The following is an 18,388-nucleotide window of genomic DNA, read 5'->3' on the forward strand; positions in this document are numbered from 1 at the left end:
CTGTTCTAACAGTCAGCATCAAGTTCCATACATTATTTTATTCAGAAGAACCCAAGTCCCAATTTTACATTTGTCTGAGAATGGATGAATTCACCAGTATTATCAATTAATATAATATTATCCTAGGTGTTTTTCAGTGACAGACAGGTGTAATCCTATATTTCATTTGCTGACCAAGTCCAAAAATGTACAGAGAGTAAATAGAAAGCTTATTAAATCATGACAGAGGATACTGAAGCAAATAAATAGGGAAAATATATCATCCATTGAACATAGACAAAAAAAGTAGCTTGGCTACAACCATTGCCTTTCATGAAGAAACTATGTTGGGTTTCCTTGACAAATCAATGCTGCGGAAATTGAGCCCCTGAAAGCCCAAACAAGACATGTGATACCACTGACAAGCTGAGATACTCTGCTTTACACAGGTTTATTAAGCATATGGATAGGATTAGCAGATCAAAACGTATTGAATAGTTTAGAACTATGGCTATTTTTAGGCGTCTGTCTGTGTCTTTGAGGCTTAACTCTTAACACAGAGCAGGGGACAGGTCAGCGTACGGGCCAGGAAACGGGTTGAAAAAGAGGTAAGCAGTGAGGAGCATGGAAATTGACAGTCTGATAGACAGTGATAGATGGATTAGGGCAGACGGAGACAGAGCCCCCTCCACCCCCCTCCTCTACAAAAGTGACTTTCCCCCAGCAGCAGACAGGGAATAGAATCTGATTAGTCAGATGTCAACCGGTGCGAGGCAGCAGAACACGCCTCCGTTTGGGTGGCAAATGGCATCGGGATAGAACTGGGAACACATCTATTCCTCTTCACGCCTGAGAAGACACCGGCTTTCCCTCCCCATCCGTGAAGAAAAGCAAAACTGGCATATTTATTTTGGCAAATTCCTATTAGGTGTTCTCAGAGATGCCACTATCTCGAACCACAGTTACTTTGCCAACAGGCATGAAAACGCGCTCTAAATGTATGGGTGCAAGAAATGACAAGGCAGCCAGTTTATTAAATGAGACACGTTCAATTCCTCCAACGGGCTGCTACGATGGTGGGATTCGTCTGTGCTGCACGGCCAAAACATTATGACAGCGCTCGGGCTTTCATTTATTCTGACCAATTAATGTGTATTTCCTTTGATTAGGGAAAGAAAGGGACGGATAGAGGATGAGACAGAGAGGGAAAGGAGGGGGAGACGGCGCAGAAGAGGACAGGGGGAAAAGTTACAAGCTGTCTCAGTTTCTATTCCAATAGCTTTAAGGGGTACATTAAGCTTTATCACAACATACAGCCCCCCTGAAACAATCTGTATGCAAATAAAGCCTTACATATGGTATGAGCTGTTTGTAGCTCTGCCGGCAAGATTTTCTACGTAGTCAGTGAGTTTTGCGTTTCGCAGATGTTCTTTAATCTGTAATGGATGTTGGCGTTTGGAGCAATCCACTCTGGAGCATGTCTTTAAAACTGTTTATTTGATACGTCTTAATGTTCTTGCACTTCCACAAATTGACTACTGAGCTGTTTAATTCAATCAAAACTCAGCAAATCAACGTATTTAATGCCTCCGTGGATTCAAACGCTAATTGTTTGTGCCATATTGTCGGAGCGATTAAAAGCGCCGGTTTACTGTACTGCGTGTAGCAGGTCAGTGAGTCCTTTGACTGAGACAACCCATGAAGTCGCTTAGGAGAGGACGATATCGAACGTGTCTTCCTGCAGCTCTCAGTTAGTAAAACCTGCGTGCCGATGAATGTCTAAAAAGGAGGGTGATTATGAAAATAGGGCATTACAATTCATGAGGAGCAATGTTCACAGCAGTGGTGAACGGAGTCAGGAGAGGTTACTTACTGACTTCTGTGGCAGTTACTGTGATGTTGTGCCACATGTCCGTCTCCCGATCAAGCGGTTTGGCCAGGGTGATCTTCCCGTCGTCCACGTTGATGTTGAACTGCCTCTCCAGGTCCGTGTGCCGATCGATGAAGTACCTGCAAAGAGAATCGATCATCAGAAATTTGAGCCAAAACTCTGTGCAGGCCTTTGGGTGTTGTGGCCACCAGGGCCTTATCCATCAAGATAAAAACACAATAAAAACAGGAGGGAATCAATAATTATCTGAGGAATAATAACAGCACCCCCCTCCCCCGCGCACCCCCTGCGCCTGCGCCTCCCTCCGGAAAGAAAGACCATTAGTACATGTTATGTCAGGGTAAGCGATGGGGTATTGTTAACCCTGTTTGGTGTCTGTCAACACTCAATGGCTCCCAAAGGCTTTGCATTAATGACTTAGGCCAGCATTGTGTCACATGAGCTCTTACACGGTGGGGGGGCTGCAAGGGGATAATGGATGTAATGGAGATGGACAGACCATGAGCCTGTTACGTGTGACCTTGTTTGATCTCATGCAAAACGATTGTGTTTTCTCACCACAATAAGGTCCTTGTCAACAAGCACACTTTCAACGTCCACTTTCGTCAAACTTCCGTTCCTCCGTGACCCTGCCTGCGACACACTGACTTTTTTGAGCCTTACAGTCTTAAAAATGCAGTGGCAAGACATAAAACTCCCCAGCAAAAACTCCAGCAGCGGCCATGAAATTGGAATGCACATTAAAGAGAATTTTCCGATGCCACTTGAAGCTGTGAAATCGCTCTTTCATGTTGCAAACGCGCAGAGCGCCAATTCTTGGGACGAGCCCACACAAAACGGACTAAAAAAGAATCTGTCATTATGGGTCATCTTTGGTTTCACACGTTTCATTTACCATTATGTGTGACAGTCATAAACATCCTACTCACCCAAAACACAAGGCCGCGGTGATTCACGGGAGCTAATTACACCATGTACCGCACAAGTGTTTCCTTACCTCCAGGACAAACTGTCCTCGTTCCTTTCTCTTTCTCTCTCTCTCTCTCTCTCTCTCTCTGTCTCACCCTCACATCTTCCCTCACAATCTCCTCTCTCTCCTTCTCACTAACAGTCAGAAATATTTTTTTGCTTTTTTCCATCCAGCTGCGTCTCAAGCTTTTCCTAATCCAATCCCCTTATCCAATTCTTTGCAGACCCCTTCCCCACATAGACACCCCTCGACCACCAGACGCCCTGCTGACCCTGCCTCCCTTCCTTGCTAACCCTAGGTCTCGCACCATCTCGCAGTGGAGCTGCTCATCCCTATCAGTCCGGACCTGTTGGCAGGGACCGTACAGTGTTTATTAGAGAGGGGGAAGAGAGGGAGGGGAGAAGGGATGCAGACGGATGGAAAGAGGAATAGAGGAAGAGCACCAGACAAAGACAAAGTCACAACAACAACAATTTATATGAAGGGGGATGCTGCTTATACAAGAATGGAAGGAAATGAAATAAATAAACCACTGGCCCAGATTCCAATTGTTGGGGAGATGTACCGAGCCGTGACATTTCCATTTTTGAGATGAAATGGTGTAAAATCCTCTCGACGCCGGGCTGGGAGAGGTCCATGAGGACCCCCATCCCCCACCAGCACCACAGCCACCCCCCCCCCCCCCCCCCCCCCTCCCCCCCTCCACCCTCTCTCTCTTTCTCTCCTGCCCTGCAGACGCAGAGCACTTTCAAGACAGGCAGACAGCAGCAAGCCACCTGGGAGCAGCCTCTCTCCTGCAGACTGAGTGGATCCCAGTCAAACTCTGACAGCCTCACGTGGAAGCGAGGAGACAGACCCTGAAATGTTCTGCCACCTGTCACTCAAACTGACAACGTGATGTGAAAAGAATTAAAAGCAAATAAAAAATGATATCCAGCATTATACGTGCGCCGTTTTCCTGAGTGTGATGTGAGCATGTGTGCAAATGCACACGCGCGTGTGTGTGTGTGTTTCGTCTGCTCTCAGCTTTTCTTTACTCTTCACAGGGCCTTTAAACGGCATTGGGCTGACCTCAGTCTGACAGTTAGACATCACGTAGCGGCTGTTTGTGCCAAATATTTTAAAGCACTGAAGCATTTTTACACAGCAGACATCCAGACAGATTCACCCTAAATATTGCACAAATACAATACGCTAATCAGAATGCATCAGTGTGGCAGAAGCTTTTCCATGCAGAGAGAAGATCACTATAAGTCGTAATCAGTCGGATCATTATTTTTTTTTTCTCCATTCAGTTATGGTTTCTTCGGTGCATTGACGTGACTTCTCTGCACTGCTCACCCGTCAATCAAACAGTACGGCCAGGACACCTTCACTGTTAGACTTTCTGTGGGTGGCAATCTTTTGTCTCTGCAGCCACGTCAGTATCATTGCTCTGCTAGCTACCTAGTGATCGTTCGTTTCCTTCACATAATGTGTGTTAAACAGTTTCCTCCAGGAGAAATGCACCAGTGCGCAGCAAGTGTAAACTCTTCCATCAACTAAATGTAATATAATAGCTTCCTATTGTAACCGCTATTTTGCTATCAGTCGGTACTATGGACTTGCGACACAGAACTCTTTTATTAATAAATAGTCTTTGATATTGAATTAAATGTAAAAATTATGAGCAAAAATACTGGATTTTTTTTTTCTTTTGACTGATGTTGACAGCTCAGTTGGGGCACATAATGACCCAAACTGGGAACACAACAACACACTCACTGTGACAGTCCACAACATCTGCTACCATCTAACCTTGAGCATCAGTGCAAACTGGCAAAGAGAAAATGTAATAGAAAAACACAGAATTAAACAAGAAACCCTGTGCGACCTCTTGTAGATCAATAAGAGACACTTTGTGCAAATTCTTTCAGAATCAAATTGTATCTCTAGCGAGTCCCCTATGTTTATGCAAGTGTAATACCAAATCACTGCAGTACCCTTCTGATGTAAAAAAATATATTTGTACCTTACAAAAATTCACCTTGTGATGCAGCTGGCTCTACGAGATCATGTGATCTCGTTGATCGACCTCGCCAGGCTTCAAGCTATATGCCTGTGGTCAAACACATTGGTTTAACTAATAATAATATTTTTTTTCACTGAAAGAAGAGCAAAAACAGCACTGAAGGATTTTTAAGAATGGAAATGATATCTGTGTCTCCTTCCTCAGTTGAGAGAGTAAGAGTTCAATTTACCAACGAGCTCCATTGGCTGTTGATCTGATTAGGGTGATAGACAGATGTTTTGTCCAATACCTGTCAAGTGTCTTTTGAAAGCGCCTGCCCTTTTCCAAATATTTTCTAGCTGCGCCTTCTCAGATGGGTCTGTGTAACATACCATCTGGCACGTCAGATTAGACAAAAATTGCACTATATAGTGAAAAATGCTTCACATCCTGTAACAGTAGAGCAAGTACAAATTGGTAGAGGGAACATTAGTTATTATTAGCTTTTAATCATACCAGACCAGCTGGGTTTTTTTGATAGTGCATTTCATTAGTAAGAGGGTTAATGCATTTTTTCTTCTTTGAAAAGTTACATAGTTTCCCTTTAAATTTAGTTATTGAAGAGTTAAATAAAAATAAACACTGTAATGATGGCACTGTAACCAAATTAAGTCAAAAGTGCCAAGGAAAGGTTTCATATGTGTGCCTTTTCACACTAGATGCTCGTTTCTTTTTCTTTTTTTTTCTCAGTTTGAGTGTGAGTGTGTATAAATGTGTTAATGTGCATCTGGGTGACTGAGTGCCTGTACAAGTTAGAGGGAAAAGAGGTGAAAAGATCAAGAACAAAAGCATTTTTTTTTTTGCCCCCAGAGAATGTAATGTGACATTCCTGCTGTTATTAGGTCAGTAATTCCACGGGGAGAATCACAGATGTAGAACTAAGTTTAACCGTCACCTGAATGCTGACCAATTGTGTCTCAACGCTTCATTTTATTCAGGTTGGATCCCAGGCACATTTACCTAAAAGGTGATTTTCCTGGAGACTCCAAAGTAAAACCATAAACTTATATACTATGAACTGAAGCCCAGCCTGCTCTGTAATGTACTATATTAAAATATCATAAAAAGAGAAAATAAAAACTCAGTCGTGCAGAACAGGTCTCCCTGACATTAACTTTTCATTTATTAAAAAAAGAAAGAAAAAAAAAACTCCTTTTCATGCCGGCTTGTATTACCATATGCAGCATGTCAGCTGTCAGGTGTGCTACAACAACATATGGAAGGCTGCAGAAAGAAACAAGCTTTACAGGATTCCATTATGTTCCTGCAATTTCTCTCAACAATAAAAGACAGAAGAGAAAAGGAGTGTGAAGACAAAGACTTTAACCAAACTTGTTGGAAAATCCAAACCTATATTTTGGACTGAAATACAGTTGTAGCTATTCTACGAGATCCTGCAGTGTCGTACAGCCATCGTGACTACCAGATGTCACATTGCTTTTTATTTGCGATCAGTCAGGTAGAAAACGACAGAGCACAGGCTCCAGAGAGAAGCAATACTGAGGGAGTATTTCATGGAGTGCACCTGAAATGTTCTTGGTTGGATGCATTAAGTACAGCTAAGGGCTTGTTTGTCTCATGAGTGCAGAGGACATGGCAGCCCACCAGAGCACTCGCCCCCAGTGGTTTAGACTCAGACTGTCCGACTGGAGGGGGATTGAGACGGAGAGCAATTCTAATCAAAGGGGTCGACTCCAGAGCTCGTTCAGACGGTGGTCAGGAGAAAGTCCACACTAATGCTGCTATTACCACTCCTCCATATAGATCCACCGCTCTTCACTATAGATCCATTTTCACTAACTGCAGCTTTCTTTTAGGGCGCTCCTTCTCTTACCAATGTTTGATACAGAAAGATAAAGAAGAGAGAGGGAGAAAAAAGGAGAATTGTGGGCTGATAAGTATAATTTACAAGTGTAAAGATCAACAAGAATACCTTGTTTCTCACACATTTTCTTGACAAGAAATGATTGAAATATTCATCAGAAGTTTGTAACCCCCTGTTGTCTTGATGTGTTTCTTCCTTCCTTGAATAAAAGCGATTGAAAACAGTCAGATTTAGACACCAAAGATATTATATCCATTTGAAATAGTTCACTTTAAATGATTAAAACTTCTATCTAGGTGATGTCCAACAGTGTTGTATGACAGGGGAGGATACTGCTGTAAACTTTTTTGGTTTTGAATTTGTTTTCCAGTCCAGAAAAGCACCCTTGATCCTTATTGAACTGCAACTGTGCAAATGAGCTCTGAATATTTTTGTAACCCATTTTTCTTTTGGCCCTCTGCAGTCTACTCATTGGTTAGACTGAATGGGTTTTAACGCTAACTCGTCAGTCCAAAGTATGTTCAGCTGAAATTGAGTGATCCAATTTATCATAGTGCTAAACCAAGACCAAACGTCTATTTCTTTTTGAGTTGTAAAAATTGCTTTGCTGAAGCTACACGCCTATTAATTCCAGCTTGTTCAAGACATCATTGTGCACTTGAACCCAGTCCTTTTCTAAATCTACCTCTTTCTGCCCATTCAGTTGTCAGTCTGTTTGAACCATTACACAGCCTTTCACAGTCTATGTACAAAACAGTACTTTTTTTGCAAACCCTTCAGAACATCTTTTTGTAAAGAGGGCTTTCCAAGACCTAAAAAAGCTGAAAGATTCACCAACATAGAGTACTCCTCTCAGCCATCTGTACAGAATCAAGCTTTTGAGGAAGGTGATTCAAAACTCGAACTGTAGTGTGTAAAAAAGGGTTATGGTTAATACCTACTTTAGTATCTTGAACAAGTTTTAAGGCCAAAATAAAACCAATAAATGTTAACAAAGTATGTGTTTGTGAACCAGGGATATGTTGAAACACAACATTTCTTTTTGTTGCAACTTTATGTTTTCTTAGGTTCCATTTTCTATTTCATGTCATGACTGTGACGTGCTGTGCTTATGATCTGGTTAGGTTTAGGCAAAGAAACCCTTTGGTTAGGTTAAGAAAAGATCCGGTTTGATATCTGGTTTGGGCGCCACAAACATGGCTGGAAATCGTCCCGAGGCCTGGTATCATACTTGCAAATGTTGAAACACAGTCTCAAACAGTGGTCACTGGCTTGGCAGCCTTGCGACCGTAACGTGTAATATGGACATACCCATGGTTTTCAGAAATGTTAACTGCCAACATTTTATCCTGGAGTCTGGGCTGACCATAAGATGATTATTGGGACTATGCATCTATAGCTGCAATAATTAGTTAGTTAATAGATAAGGAGTTGGGCAGAAAAATAACAGTTATATTAATAAATGATTGAAGTCATTCTTCAATCTAAAACTCAACAAACAAAAATGTTTTATTTTGGTCCCAGCTTCTCAAATTGTGAGGATTTACTGATTTTCTGTTTTATATTTGACTTGTAAAGCAGTATAGTGCAGGAAACCCAAACACACAAATCACTAATCAAGCAATTAATATATCATTGGAAACTGAATATCTTGTGACTTTGATCTGTTGGTTTTTACAAAACAAGACATTGGAAGATGCCACGGTGGACTCAGATATTGTGACCAGCACAGTTTTGTGGTGTTTTATAGATAAAATGATTAACTGCTTCATCTATAAAATAATAATTAGCAGATTAATCAATGATGAAAAGAGTTGTTAACTGCAGCCATGTAAACAAACTAACTGTCACAGTGTAATTATTTAGTTTACTGCCTGTTGAGGCTTCTATCCAGATTTTCTATTATTTAGAACATACTTTTGATCTTGTAAGAGGCGTTATTGAGGCTACAGCCTTCTGTCAGCCAACACATCTGGAAGGATTAAAAATCTTCCACACCGTGATCATTTTATCAGCCCGAAGCTCAGAGTTACAGGCTTATACAAACCTTTGCTGGAAGTAAAATCAAATGGTATTTGCTGAGGGTGATGCATCATAATAAGCCCTCCATGACAATAGTTTGTTTCATCTGATCCCTGGCAAAGAAAACACTCGACATTGGTAATAGATCATGTGCATCTTGAAGATTTGCCGGGGGGATAGCAAATGTATGTTTCACATACAGAAAATCACATGTTACCGTATAGCAATTTGTTGTGACTAAGTGCAAAAGTGTGTGTAATCTTTGAGCGCTTATTTCCGATCCTGGTCAGTGGCTTTACAGGAGCTGGCAGATGATAATACAGTGTTCTATCAGCCACTTATTTTTTATGTCTTCTTCTTCTTTCTCTTGAGGGTTTTTAATTGAAAATTTGAGAATGAGCTTTTTTTAAAACTGTAACAGCTCTTGAGAACATTTTCAAAAAGCTTCTTTTCTGCTTCTCTGACTGCAATGGACTTTGTTTTGGCCTGACAGTCACACAAAAGGCCTTGAGCAACAATCCATTCTGAAAATAACAACTTCTCCAATAAATTATAAAATTGGTGATTAAAAGTGTAATGAACAGTGTTATTGTTGGATAATGACCTCAGGACAAAAAGGAAAAAGAAAGAAAGAAACAGACGGCAAAAAGACAAATGACCTGGTACACAAAAATGGCAGCCTGGGACTCACTCGCTTGCATTGCAACATGCTCAAAACATTTACCAAGTGCCCAGACAGAAAGTTGATTTTTGGACAGTTTCACAGCTCCAAAAAAGAGAGATCTTGTCAGCAGGGTTCTGCCTTTTCATTCATTTATTATTTAGTCAGTTTTTGATGCACTGAAGCACATAACAAGAAAGGAGACAAAGGCAATTCACTTAATGCTTCACGTAACTCAGAAGAAAATGCTAAATTTAATGATACACTAGACGTTTATACGAAACCCACACATTTTCTAAGCTGGTGCATCTAAGTTTGTCTCTCTGTGTCCCTTTAACACACATGTAAAACACAGACTTGCCCAACATGACGCGAAATGAGGACAAAGAGAAGCAGAAGATGCCATTAGACATGAAATATACCTCTTTTTACCAGGGGAGGGACATCACACAACCTCAGGGCTCAATTCTTCCTGGCTATCTCATCACTAAACATGAAGATGCCACCAGGAAAAGGGAGGGGATGGGGGGGGTGGGGGGTGGGGGGGCTGTAGCCTCAGCCAATCTATGAAACCCAGCCTCTGCTCTCTGCTCGCCATGCAATTACACACAACCTGTTGAGTGTTGTCCCGGGAATGCGGTCAGCAAGTCACAGGAGAATTAATGAAATGCCAAGATGGAGGGAGAGAAATTGCCTGTATAACCTATCCTCAAGGTGCCCTTGTGGTATTTCCAAGAATAAGTCACACAAGAGGAGAACACTGCAGGACTGGTCACACATTGGACGAGAAAGTTGTGCTGCCTTCAACTCATAATCTGCTTTCTTTTTTTGTACATCTGCGGAAATTAGAGCAATCATTGAATCGCTCCCTCAGTGCCAACAACACTACCACAGTCTCCAAAGGTCACAGACTTGACGAGATTTAATTGCATGCCTCAGTGTCAACCTTTTTATTAAAACAACTCATTATAGACTGAAAAGGCTCATTTGTTAACCTATTCTCTGCATGGCTTCTTTAAGTTATACTAAAGAGCTTATTCTTTTTCAAGTTTTGTTACTTTATTTCTCTGGTCAATCAAAAGCAAAGTGCTTAATCAGAAAAGTTTCAGTTTTTCTCAGTTGCTTCTTGTTAACTGCATCCATTCTCTTACCTGACGATGCTTCCAGAAGAGTCTGGATCTCTGGCGGTGACCGACCCTATGACCGTGTTGATGGGGGCATTCTCATTCACTTCCAATAAGTACATCGGTTTGGAGAAGATAGGAGGTTCGTCGGAATCGTCAACTACAACCTTGACGGTAGCTGAGTCCTTAAAGGGCCCGCCACTGCTGGGCTCAGAGCGGACGTTGGTGGCTTCAACCTTCAAGGTGAAGGCTCTCTTGCTCTCGTAGTCTAAAGGCTGTAAAGGGACAGAGAGAGAAGTGGTCAAGGACTGCTTTGTGCAACGGAGGTGTTATCCTGCTTCCTTAACTGTCCAAATAAAACATCAAGTGGTGGAAAGTACATTTAATCAAGTACTGCATTTAAGACACACATTTGTGGTTCTTACTTGAGTATTTTGGCATTCTTTTCTTTATAATAATGCACTTAGGTTTCACAATTTCTATCTGGAAACTAGGCCTACCATTAACACTAACATTTTACATATAAAACACATGATCAACATAATAATAAAATGTATTGTTATAGATCAAAAGCAATCAATCTCGGCCAAGGACACCTTAGCTAATAGAGGTACGAAGCAGGGACATCCTACTATTTATATTGTATGAAATTCTGGTACATATTAACCTACACTAACGTGTACGCAGCCTTCAGTTCCATGTATAAAAAAATCAGCAGCAGTTGTGGCATGGCTAATGTTAGGCAAGTTAGCTTTACCCTCCAGTGGCTTTTCCAGTGGCTTCTAAGATGGAGGGTATGTCAGTGTCCTACTCGATAAGTTACATTAGAATCCTTTGTTCCTCACAAGACACACTTGGGCTAGTAATACAGCTAACTGGTCAATATGTTTCAATCATACGTAGTGAGCTCAATGACTCACCGTCGGGTGCCACAGTGTTTCAGTCTACGGCTAGGTTAGCTTGATCAAATGATAGAATATCATCATTGTTGTGTAAATTAATCTTTGCCAATAATATTTTGGATTCATATTAACGTGTATTTTCGGAAACATTAACATTTTGGACCAAATAAAATCTTTTAAGGTCCAATATGAAGGCAAGTTGATTTTTGAGTTTCATTCAAAGCTCGTCAAATACTGACACGCATTCCAAACTGATGGGTGGTTAATGAGACTCAAACTTCCTTACAAATTGGACCTTCAAAGATATTTTTCAAACAATAATTTGGCAGCCCCACTGCCGTACGTCTGAGGATCAGATCACAAGAAGCAGTATGTATTCTGTGGCCTTGTGATGGAGCACTCCGAAACCCTTGATCATGTCATGGGGGTTACCTTGAGTTGGTTTACAGAATACAGAGTCCGAGAGTTGATGGCCTGCATTACTAACAATGTGGATGTTCACAAGGCAGGGAGGCTGTAAGAAGTGCTATTATGGGGAATGTGTAAATCATTGTTTTTGGCGCTCGACCCATAATATGGACTTTAAAAAGAGATCTCAGCTTTCTGCTGCCTAGATCCTTTTTTTTTTTTTCAAGTCACCCCCGCCTCTGCCAGCTACAACATTAAAATCAATACAACAATCTAAAAATAGCAATTCTGCATAATGAGTGATTTTTACTTTTGATACTTTAGGAATATGCAGCTGAAAATGTTTCTGTACTTTTATCAAAACAATTTGGAATAAAGGTCTTTTTCTTGCAAATCAAAATGTCTGTGGTAGGTCCATTGCTACTCGTGTGGCGTACGTATCTGAGTATTTCCTTCACGGCTCTTTAAATCAGATTTCTTTTTTCTTACTTTTAACATCATGACCATACTGTATTGAGTAATGTGGGATTTTTTTGGCGACAATTCCTAATTAAAGAACCTGTGTGTAGGATTTGAAAATGTCTAACTTTGCGCCCCCCAGTGGTAGTATCCAAAAATACACTGTGGTGGACATCAGGGCATGCTGCTACGAGCCATCACTCCATGGATCCAACCAGTGAGTGAGCATCCATATATTGTAAATCATTCCCTATTTTTTTCTACAAAAAGAATCATGCCATCAAAAGCATTTAACAAAGCTGTAATCACAAAAATTACACAGACACAGGGGGCTTTAATCTTAAGAGTGGGAGTGTGTCAGTGACTGTGATAATGCCTGTGGTATCTGTTTGTTACTGCAAACAGAATTTATCTGATCATCGTTTTGATTTAAATCAATGTAATTGTAATTCTCAGTGTTGCACAAACTGAACATATTTTCCACCTTTTATGGGCATGAAATAACACAAATCTCCATGCTAATACTCTCAGTGACAGCAGATTAATAGAGCTTTCACACTGCTATCATAACCGGATCACATAAAATAAATGAGAGCAGGTGCTTATTCAAGACCATCAACAAAAGGTGTAATTTTCCAAAGAGAAATACAAACATTTTGTTGAGGATATGTCGCTGTGTGACCGACATATCTGTTTAATCACTGTTTTAAATTGCTATACAGTATTTGCCTTACAGATGGCTCGTCATTAATATTTAAAAGCAAGAGGAGAGTCACAATTTTACTCTGTTGGCATCTCCGAGGACATCCCAGACTGTCACAATTTCAATCTGAATCACCTCTGGTCGTTCTCATACTACTATAATAATGGGATCAAGTCACTTCCACGCTCCATAACCAGGATTTATAGGGAAATCAAAACTGGGCCTTGCCGCTTGAGGGGATAGGAGCTGGCTTGGGGAGCGAGGAGGACTAAGAAGAGGGATGTGAACAGAACGAGAAATGTATTCAGTTAGTGAAAGAGGGAGAGAGCGAGAGGAATCGTCCCTGAGGTCAGACAGGGCTAGTGCTGAGAGCTCTGGGGGCAGAGGGGGCAGGTGGGTGGAGGGGTGCCAGCTGGGAGGCTGGACCCCCAGACAGACGTGGGAGGCAACCAAGGGCTTCAACTTCCCTACTCCTACACTCCTGGCGTCAGGTCGCTGGTAGACAGACAGAAGCCCCTGAAGCCTCTCCAAGCCCCACTCCTCCATGGAGAAGCTATTTGGAACACTTTCATTATTAACCCCTCTTCTGCCTCTCCTCCACCCCCTGCTCCTCACTCCTGACACCAAACCTCCGCCCCCATGCCTTCCTTTTCAATCTCTCTCTGATCCTGCTGTCTGGGCTGACACTACATAGTGTGGCTGGACCTCAGGAAAGAACATTTGAATTCAGATAGTAGTGGAGAGAAAGAGCATGAGATTGTGACTCGAGTCAAAATGATTATATGGAAGTGCAAAGAGGGGAAATATATGAAATATGAATATATTAATATTCATATAAACTTGACCCGTTTAACTGGTTCATGTCCAGATTATTTGAAGATAACTGGCACTTTAATTTGAATGTAATTTAAAATGTTATTTTCACACACATTGTTTTTCTAAACTGGTGGTTAGAGTTACATCTTGATATTGTAATTGTAGCCGTTCCACTGGCAATTGGAAGGATCAGTGTGATCAAAATTACTCAAGATTCAAGCTGGGTCATCTCAGAAAACTTAGGAGCAGCTGAATAAACTGTACCAAAACACTGAAACACTCACTGTTATGGTGAATGTGTTGGAGAAAAGTAGACAAAGAGCAACATTAGCATCAATTCAGAGGAAAGTAGCTGTCCTAGACACACCACAGCAACATCAAGCGACAAGGCCGACTGCATCACAATGCCTGTGTTCTGACCAAAAAGATGAACTTGAACACACCACAAAGACTACAGTGAATGGCAAACTAGCTCTTATGTTCTGTACCTACTTGAGAGGAAATGAGTCTCCATACCAGCAGGCAGTATTCTGTATTCATCATTAAAAAAACAATATGATAAAGCAGCATTTGCTGCTGGTATCACTCTCATCTCTCTCTTGTTAATATAGCCACCTCTATTGAATATGTCTGATAAAAGTTGGCACTGACAAAGAGACAGAGGTGAAACATACGGAGAAACTGCTCTTAATGGGCGAGATCGTGGATACTAAAGCGACAGACTCAGTGGGCTTTCTACTTCTTTTCCTGTTTCTCTAACCACGCACTGATTTGCTTCGCCCAACACCCAATCAAAGTGATTTCTCTCATAGTTGGGCTCCATCACCAATTCATTGTGTTCAGTTGCCAACAACACACTGCAAAAACTAAGGCCATGGAAGCTCAGCGACTGCTACGAAATTGGCTGATGGCCGAGGGCCCTAAGACCAACATTTACTCCACATAGCTTTATTTTGTTCTCCACCCACTCTTGAGAAAAATATCTCTCTCTTTAGCTGCTGTATGAAAGGTTGTGGGCAGTAGAAAACTTACACTAAAGATGCTAGAACATCGGTTGCCAATTCCCTTTGAGTTGGTCACAACGAGTGACACTTAGTCATTTGTGAATTGTTAATATAATGTCAGTTGGTGTGGCTTTAAGAGTACGAGCATTTTTGTGAGCTGCATTTCACTTTTATATATGTAGCCTCAAAAAGCACATAGAGCACTAACTATTAAATTAATCCAGGAGAACTGGCTCACATTGCTTCGTTTCTCCCTTATTTATTTCACTATCATTTGTACTTGACGGCATGTAGAAACACCTTGTTGTGTTTGTTTCCAGTGTGCTGACATGGAGGACAAAGGGGGGAGAGAGGGACTCTCACTGTTTCTGGCATGTTTAATTAAACCAAACCGAATTACATGTTTGAAGTTTGAACACAGGGGTAAACAACCTCTCTGATTAACCTATTTAAGTTTAATTAATTATTTTGTCAATTATTGAGTATTTAAATCGACTAAAAATCAAAAACAGCATCCACACAAGCAACTTAGCCTACTGCGTAATACCCATGGAATCAGAAACCAAGTCATAGTCTGACCTGTTCAAATAATTAATTCAATAAACGCACACAGTGCTTTGACTGAGTAATCCAGGGAGAGCCACTTTGATTTTTATTAGCATGCATGGTGCTACTGTTGTACAGCTACTGTTAATTATTGAGAGCTTCATGAGTGCAGAAGGAAAACAGTAGAGCTTATTCGCCAGACGTTTTGGAGTCAAGGTTGCACAGCCAGTTTACATCCTTACATGTTCCCGGTAACATGTAACAACATGGCTTAACTGGATCAGGCTAAATTTATAAATGGGGGACAGCAGACTTAAGCTCGGCAACAAAGAGGCATTCTTGTTTCCTCCTGTGTTAACACCCCGTCACCTTCATGTCCCAGCCCACAACCCTGCTGTGTCATTTTTCAGTCTCTCTCAAGCGTTAGCATCAAATCAGTATGTACACACAGACCATTTAGAGACTTCAAAGTTCAGCGATGGCTGCAGGGGTGAAAGCTCACGTCCCACTAACATCCCTCGACAGGCCTGGGGGCTGGCAGATAAAAAGCTTAAAACCCAAACAGCAAAGAATCTCTCCCCTGGTTTGTGCCTCTCCAGCCTCACTCAGATCAATGTGTTTTAACCTTGCCGCAAAGGATCTTTCATAATTTGAACTCCACGTCGGAAGGCACTTTACAGACCCGTACAGCTGTTGACAGGGACAGGGTGTGTTGGGGAAAGAGTTCCACTGAATCTTTTCTCCTGTCGCCCTGGTTGGAGGATAACACTGGTGAGGAGGATCCAGAACAAAAGAGCTAAAGCATAACAAGTGCTTCTTTCAACTCATCTCAACTTGAGATGCTGTTGTCTGGAGGGATGCAAAAAAAAAGTAAGTGTGCAAAAGCCTTGCTACTTTCCCAACGCATTATCATCTGTCTCGCTTTAGTGATGTAGGCAACTGACTCAGGGCCGGAGAGAGAAAGCTGAGCAGACATGGGAAGAGCGAGGCTCTCGGCGGGACACAGAAGTGGAGGTTGCCTAAAAGACTAACACATTTGACATTTGCTTTGTCAACACTTAGAGATTTTTTGACTTTGTGTCGAGTTTGTTCTCCAGCACTGATGTTTTCTTTAGTGGCAGTGAATCGTAGTCCCAGCAGATTGCCTTAGCTCTTATGCAGTCCACCTCCCACACAGTTCATTGTTCACACTTTGACAAAGTCACACCACATGTCCTTGGGGTAATGTCATTTTACTTCACAACACAATGGCACTCCATATTTGAGTGATGTATAGCTTCTCTCCGCAGACACTAAACCAACCAAGACTTAAGAACACCCATCCATCAGTCATGTGTATGATTCAATATATGCATACAGCCCTTACCAAGCAGAGCATTTGCAGACTTAGAATATCAAATGCATACATTTATAAACAGCATGTGCTTTGGTATCTTTGATACCATGTTTTCAAATCTCAGTTTTTATTTTTTCACAGATGTCCTTGAGATACGGCCGCGTCCAAACATTCTTGCAGGTCACAGTGTTAATAAAATGCATTGCGGTTCTCAAAGGGAAAATTTCACACACTTCCAGACTGAGCAAAATATGGGAATGGGTGCCCTGAATGTCTACAGGCAAGCAATGATATCCAGGCTCAATCCTGCAGCTTTTATCCTGGAGCTAATATCCATACTGCAGTCGTGCCACATTTATTTCGAAGCGTATCACATTGCAGCAGGAAAGCACATGCCTATGCTATACCTCATCATTAGCTAATGGATACAATGCTATTGATGGGGAACAATTGCTTCACCAACATGACATTGTATCACGCCATTATACGCTAATGTGTTTGCCTCAAGGTGAGAGATTCAGGTGTGGTGACGGGGATTCCTCAGGACCATACACCTGCAAACATCTTGATGAACAAGTTTCATGACCATTGTCTTTTCTTTTCTGAACGGCTAATGCTAATGTTACTCATGAGCAAGGCAATTAACCAGCAACTGCTTCGATGAAGTGGTAGAAGACTGCAGTTTTCACATGTGATGTTAGCATTGCCAAGACAAGAGGCAACTTAAGATTCAGGCCATCTGCTCTTATGGTGATGATAATGTGGGTATCAGCAAAACTGAATTCAACCAAAGTTCTAATTGAATATAAGAATGAGGGCTGGGCCAGTTTACAATATGGAACAATATGCCTCGAGTTAAGCTACAGCTACAGCTGAGTGTGCAAGACTTTAGTGTCATAGACTTTTTTTAAATGGAAGAAAAACAGATTTAGGCAATATATACTAAAAAAACAAATGCTCCTTTAGCCCTCAAGACACTCAGGGTCCAGCGTCTTAATATTTAATGTTATACTTTTGAATGAAACCTTCTTTCATAAGGCACAGAATTTCACTAGAAAGTGATACAGAGAGGGCAGAGCAATCTGGCCTCATGTTACCACAACATTAAGAATTAAAAGCTTCATTTTTATACAGTTATTGCGTGAGAGGAGATCCAGGCTTGGCCCTGAAATCTTTGACTGAATCTGGGGTCATGGATCGCAGCCCAGGTGCCAGAATGAAATGTCGGTAGTTAACATTTCTGCAAATCACGGATATGTTCAAACGTGTTCATGTCATACATCCCATCTGTGTCATAACATGTTCACATTACATGTTTTTGACCTGACTTTCAATAGGGGGAGAAGGAGCGGATGTTGGTTGCATTACAGTTTGGCGAGAAGGTTGCCAAGCCATTGACTGCAGTTCAAGATTGCGTTTCAATTTTTGTACAAGACCTCGGGAAATCTTTGTCCGAGTTTGTGTCGACCAAAACTGGCATTTTAAAGGTGCATTATATAGTTTTGTAGAGGATATTTTACTCAGAATTTTAATATTTCAGTATTAATGAGGCACTAATACAAACTCAGACAAACACTCAAACAAGCTGTTCTCAGAGGAAAATAAGGTCCCGAGGACACTGTTTGAAGCTAGAAAGGTGGCACGGTTGTCCTTTAAGGTCAGTTTGTTTACTCAATTTATCCAGTCATGAAA

The 18,388-nt window shown here is 41.4% G+C and overlaps 1 protein-coding gene across 2 annotated transcripts in view; it reads right to left on the minus strand.

Moving 5' to 3' along the window:
- Nucleotides 1–18,388, minus strand: part of cdh8 (cadherin 8) — a 99,834-nt gene that overhangs the window by 9,104 nt on the left and 72,342 nt on the right. For both annotated transcript variants that reach the window (XM_073464418.1, XM_073464419.1), the window contains exons 6-7: nt 10,550–10,797; nt 1,853–1,989 (exon numbers count right to left, since the gene is read on the minus strand). In XM_073464418.1, coding sequence (XP_073320519.1) covers nt 1,853–1,989; nt 10,550–10,797 — 385 coding nt within the window. The remainder of the gene's footprint in view (nt 1–1,852; nt 1,990–10,549; nt 10,798–18,388) is intronic.

The sequence above is a fragment of the Pagrus major genome, chromosome 4 (genome assembly GCF_040436345.1).
Source record: "Pagrus major chromosome 4, Pma_NU_1.0".
In the NCBI taxonomy this organism is placed as follows: Eukaryota; Metazoa; Chordata; class Actinopteri; order Spariformes; family Sparidae; genus Pagrus; species Pagrus major.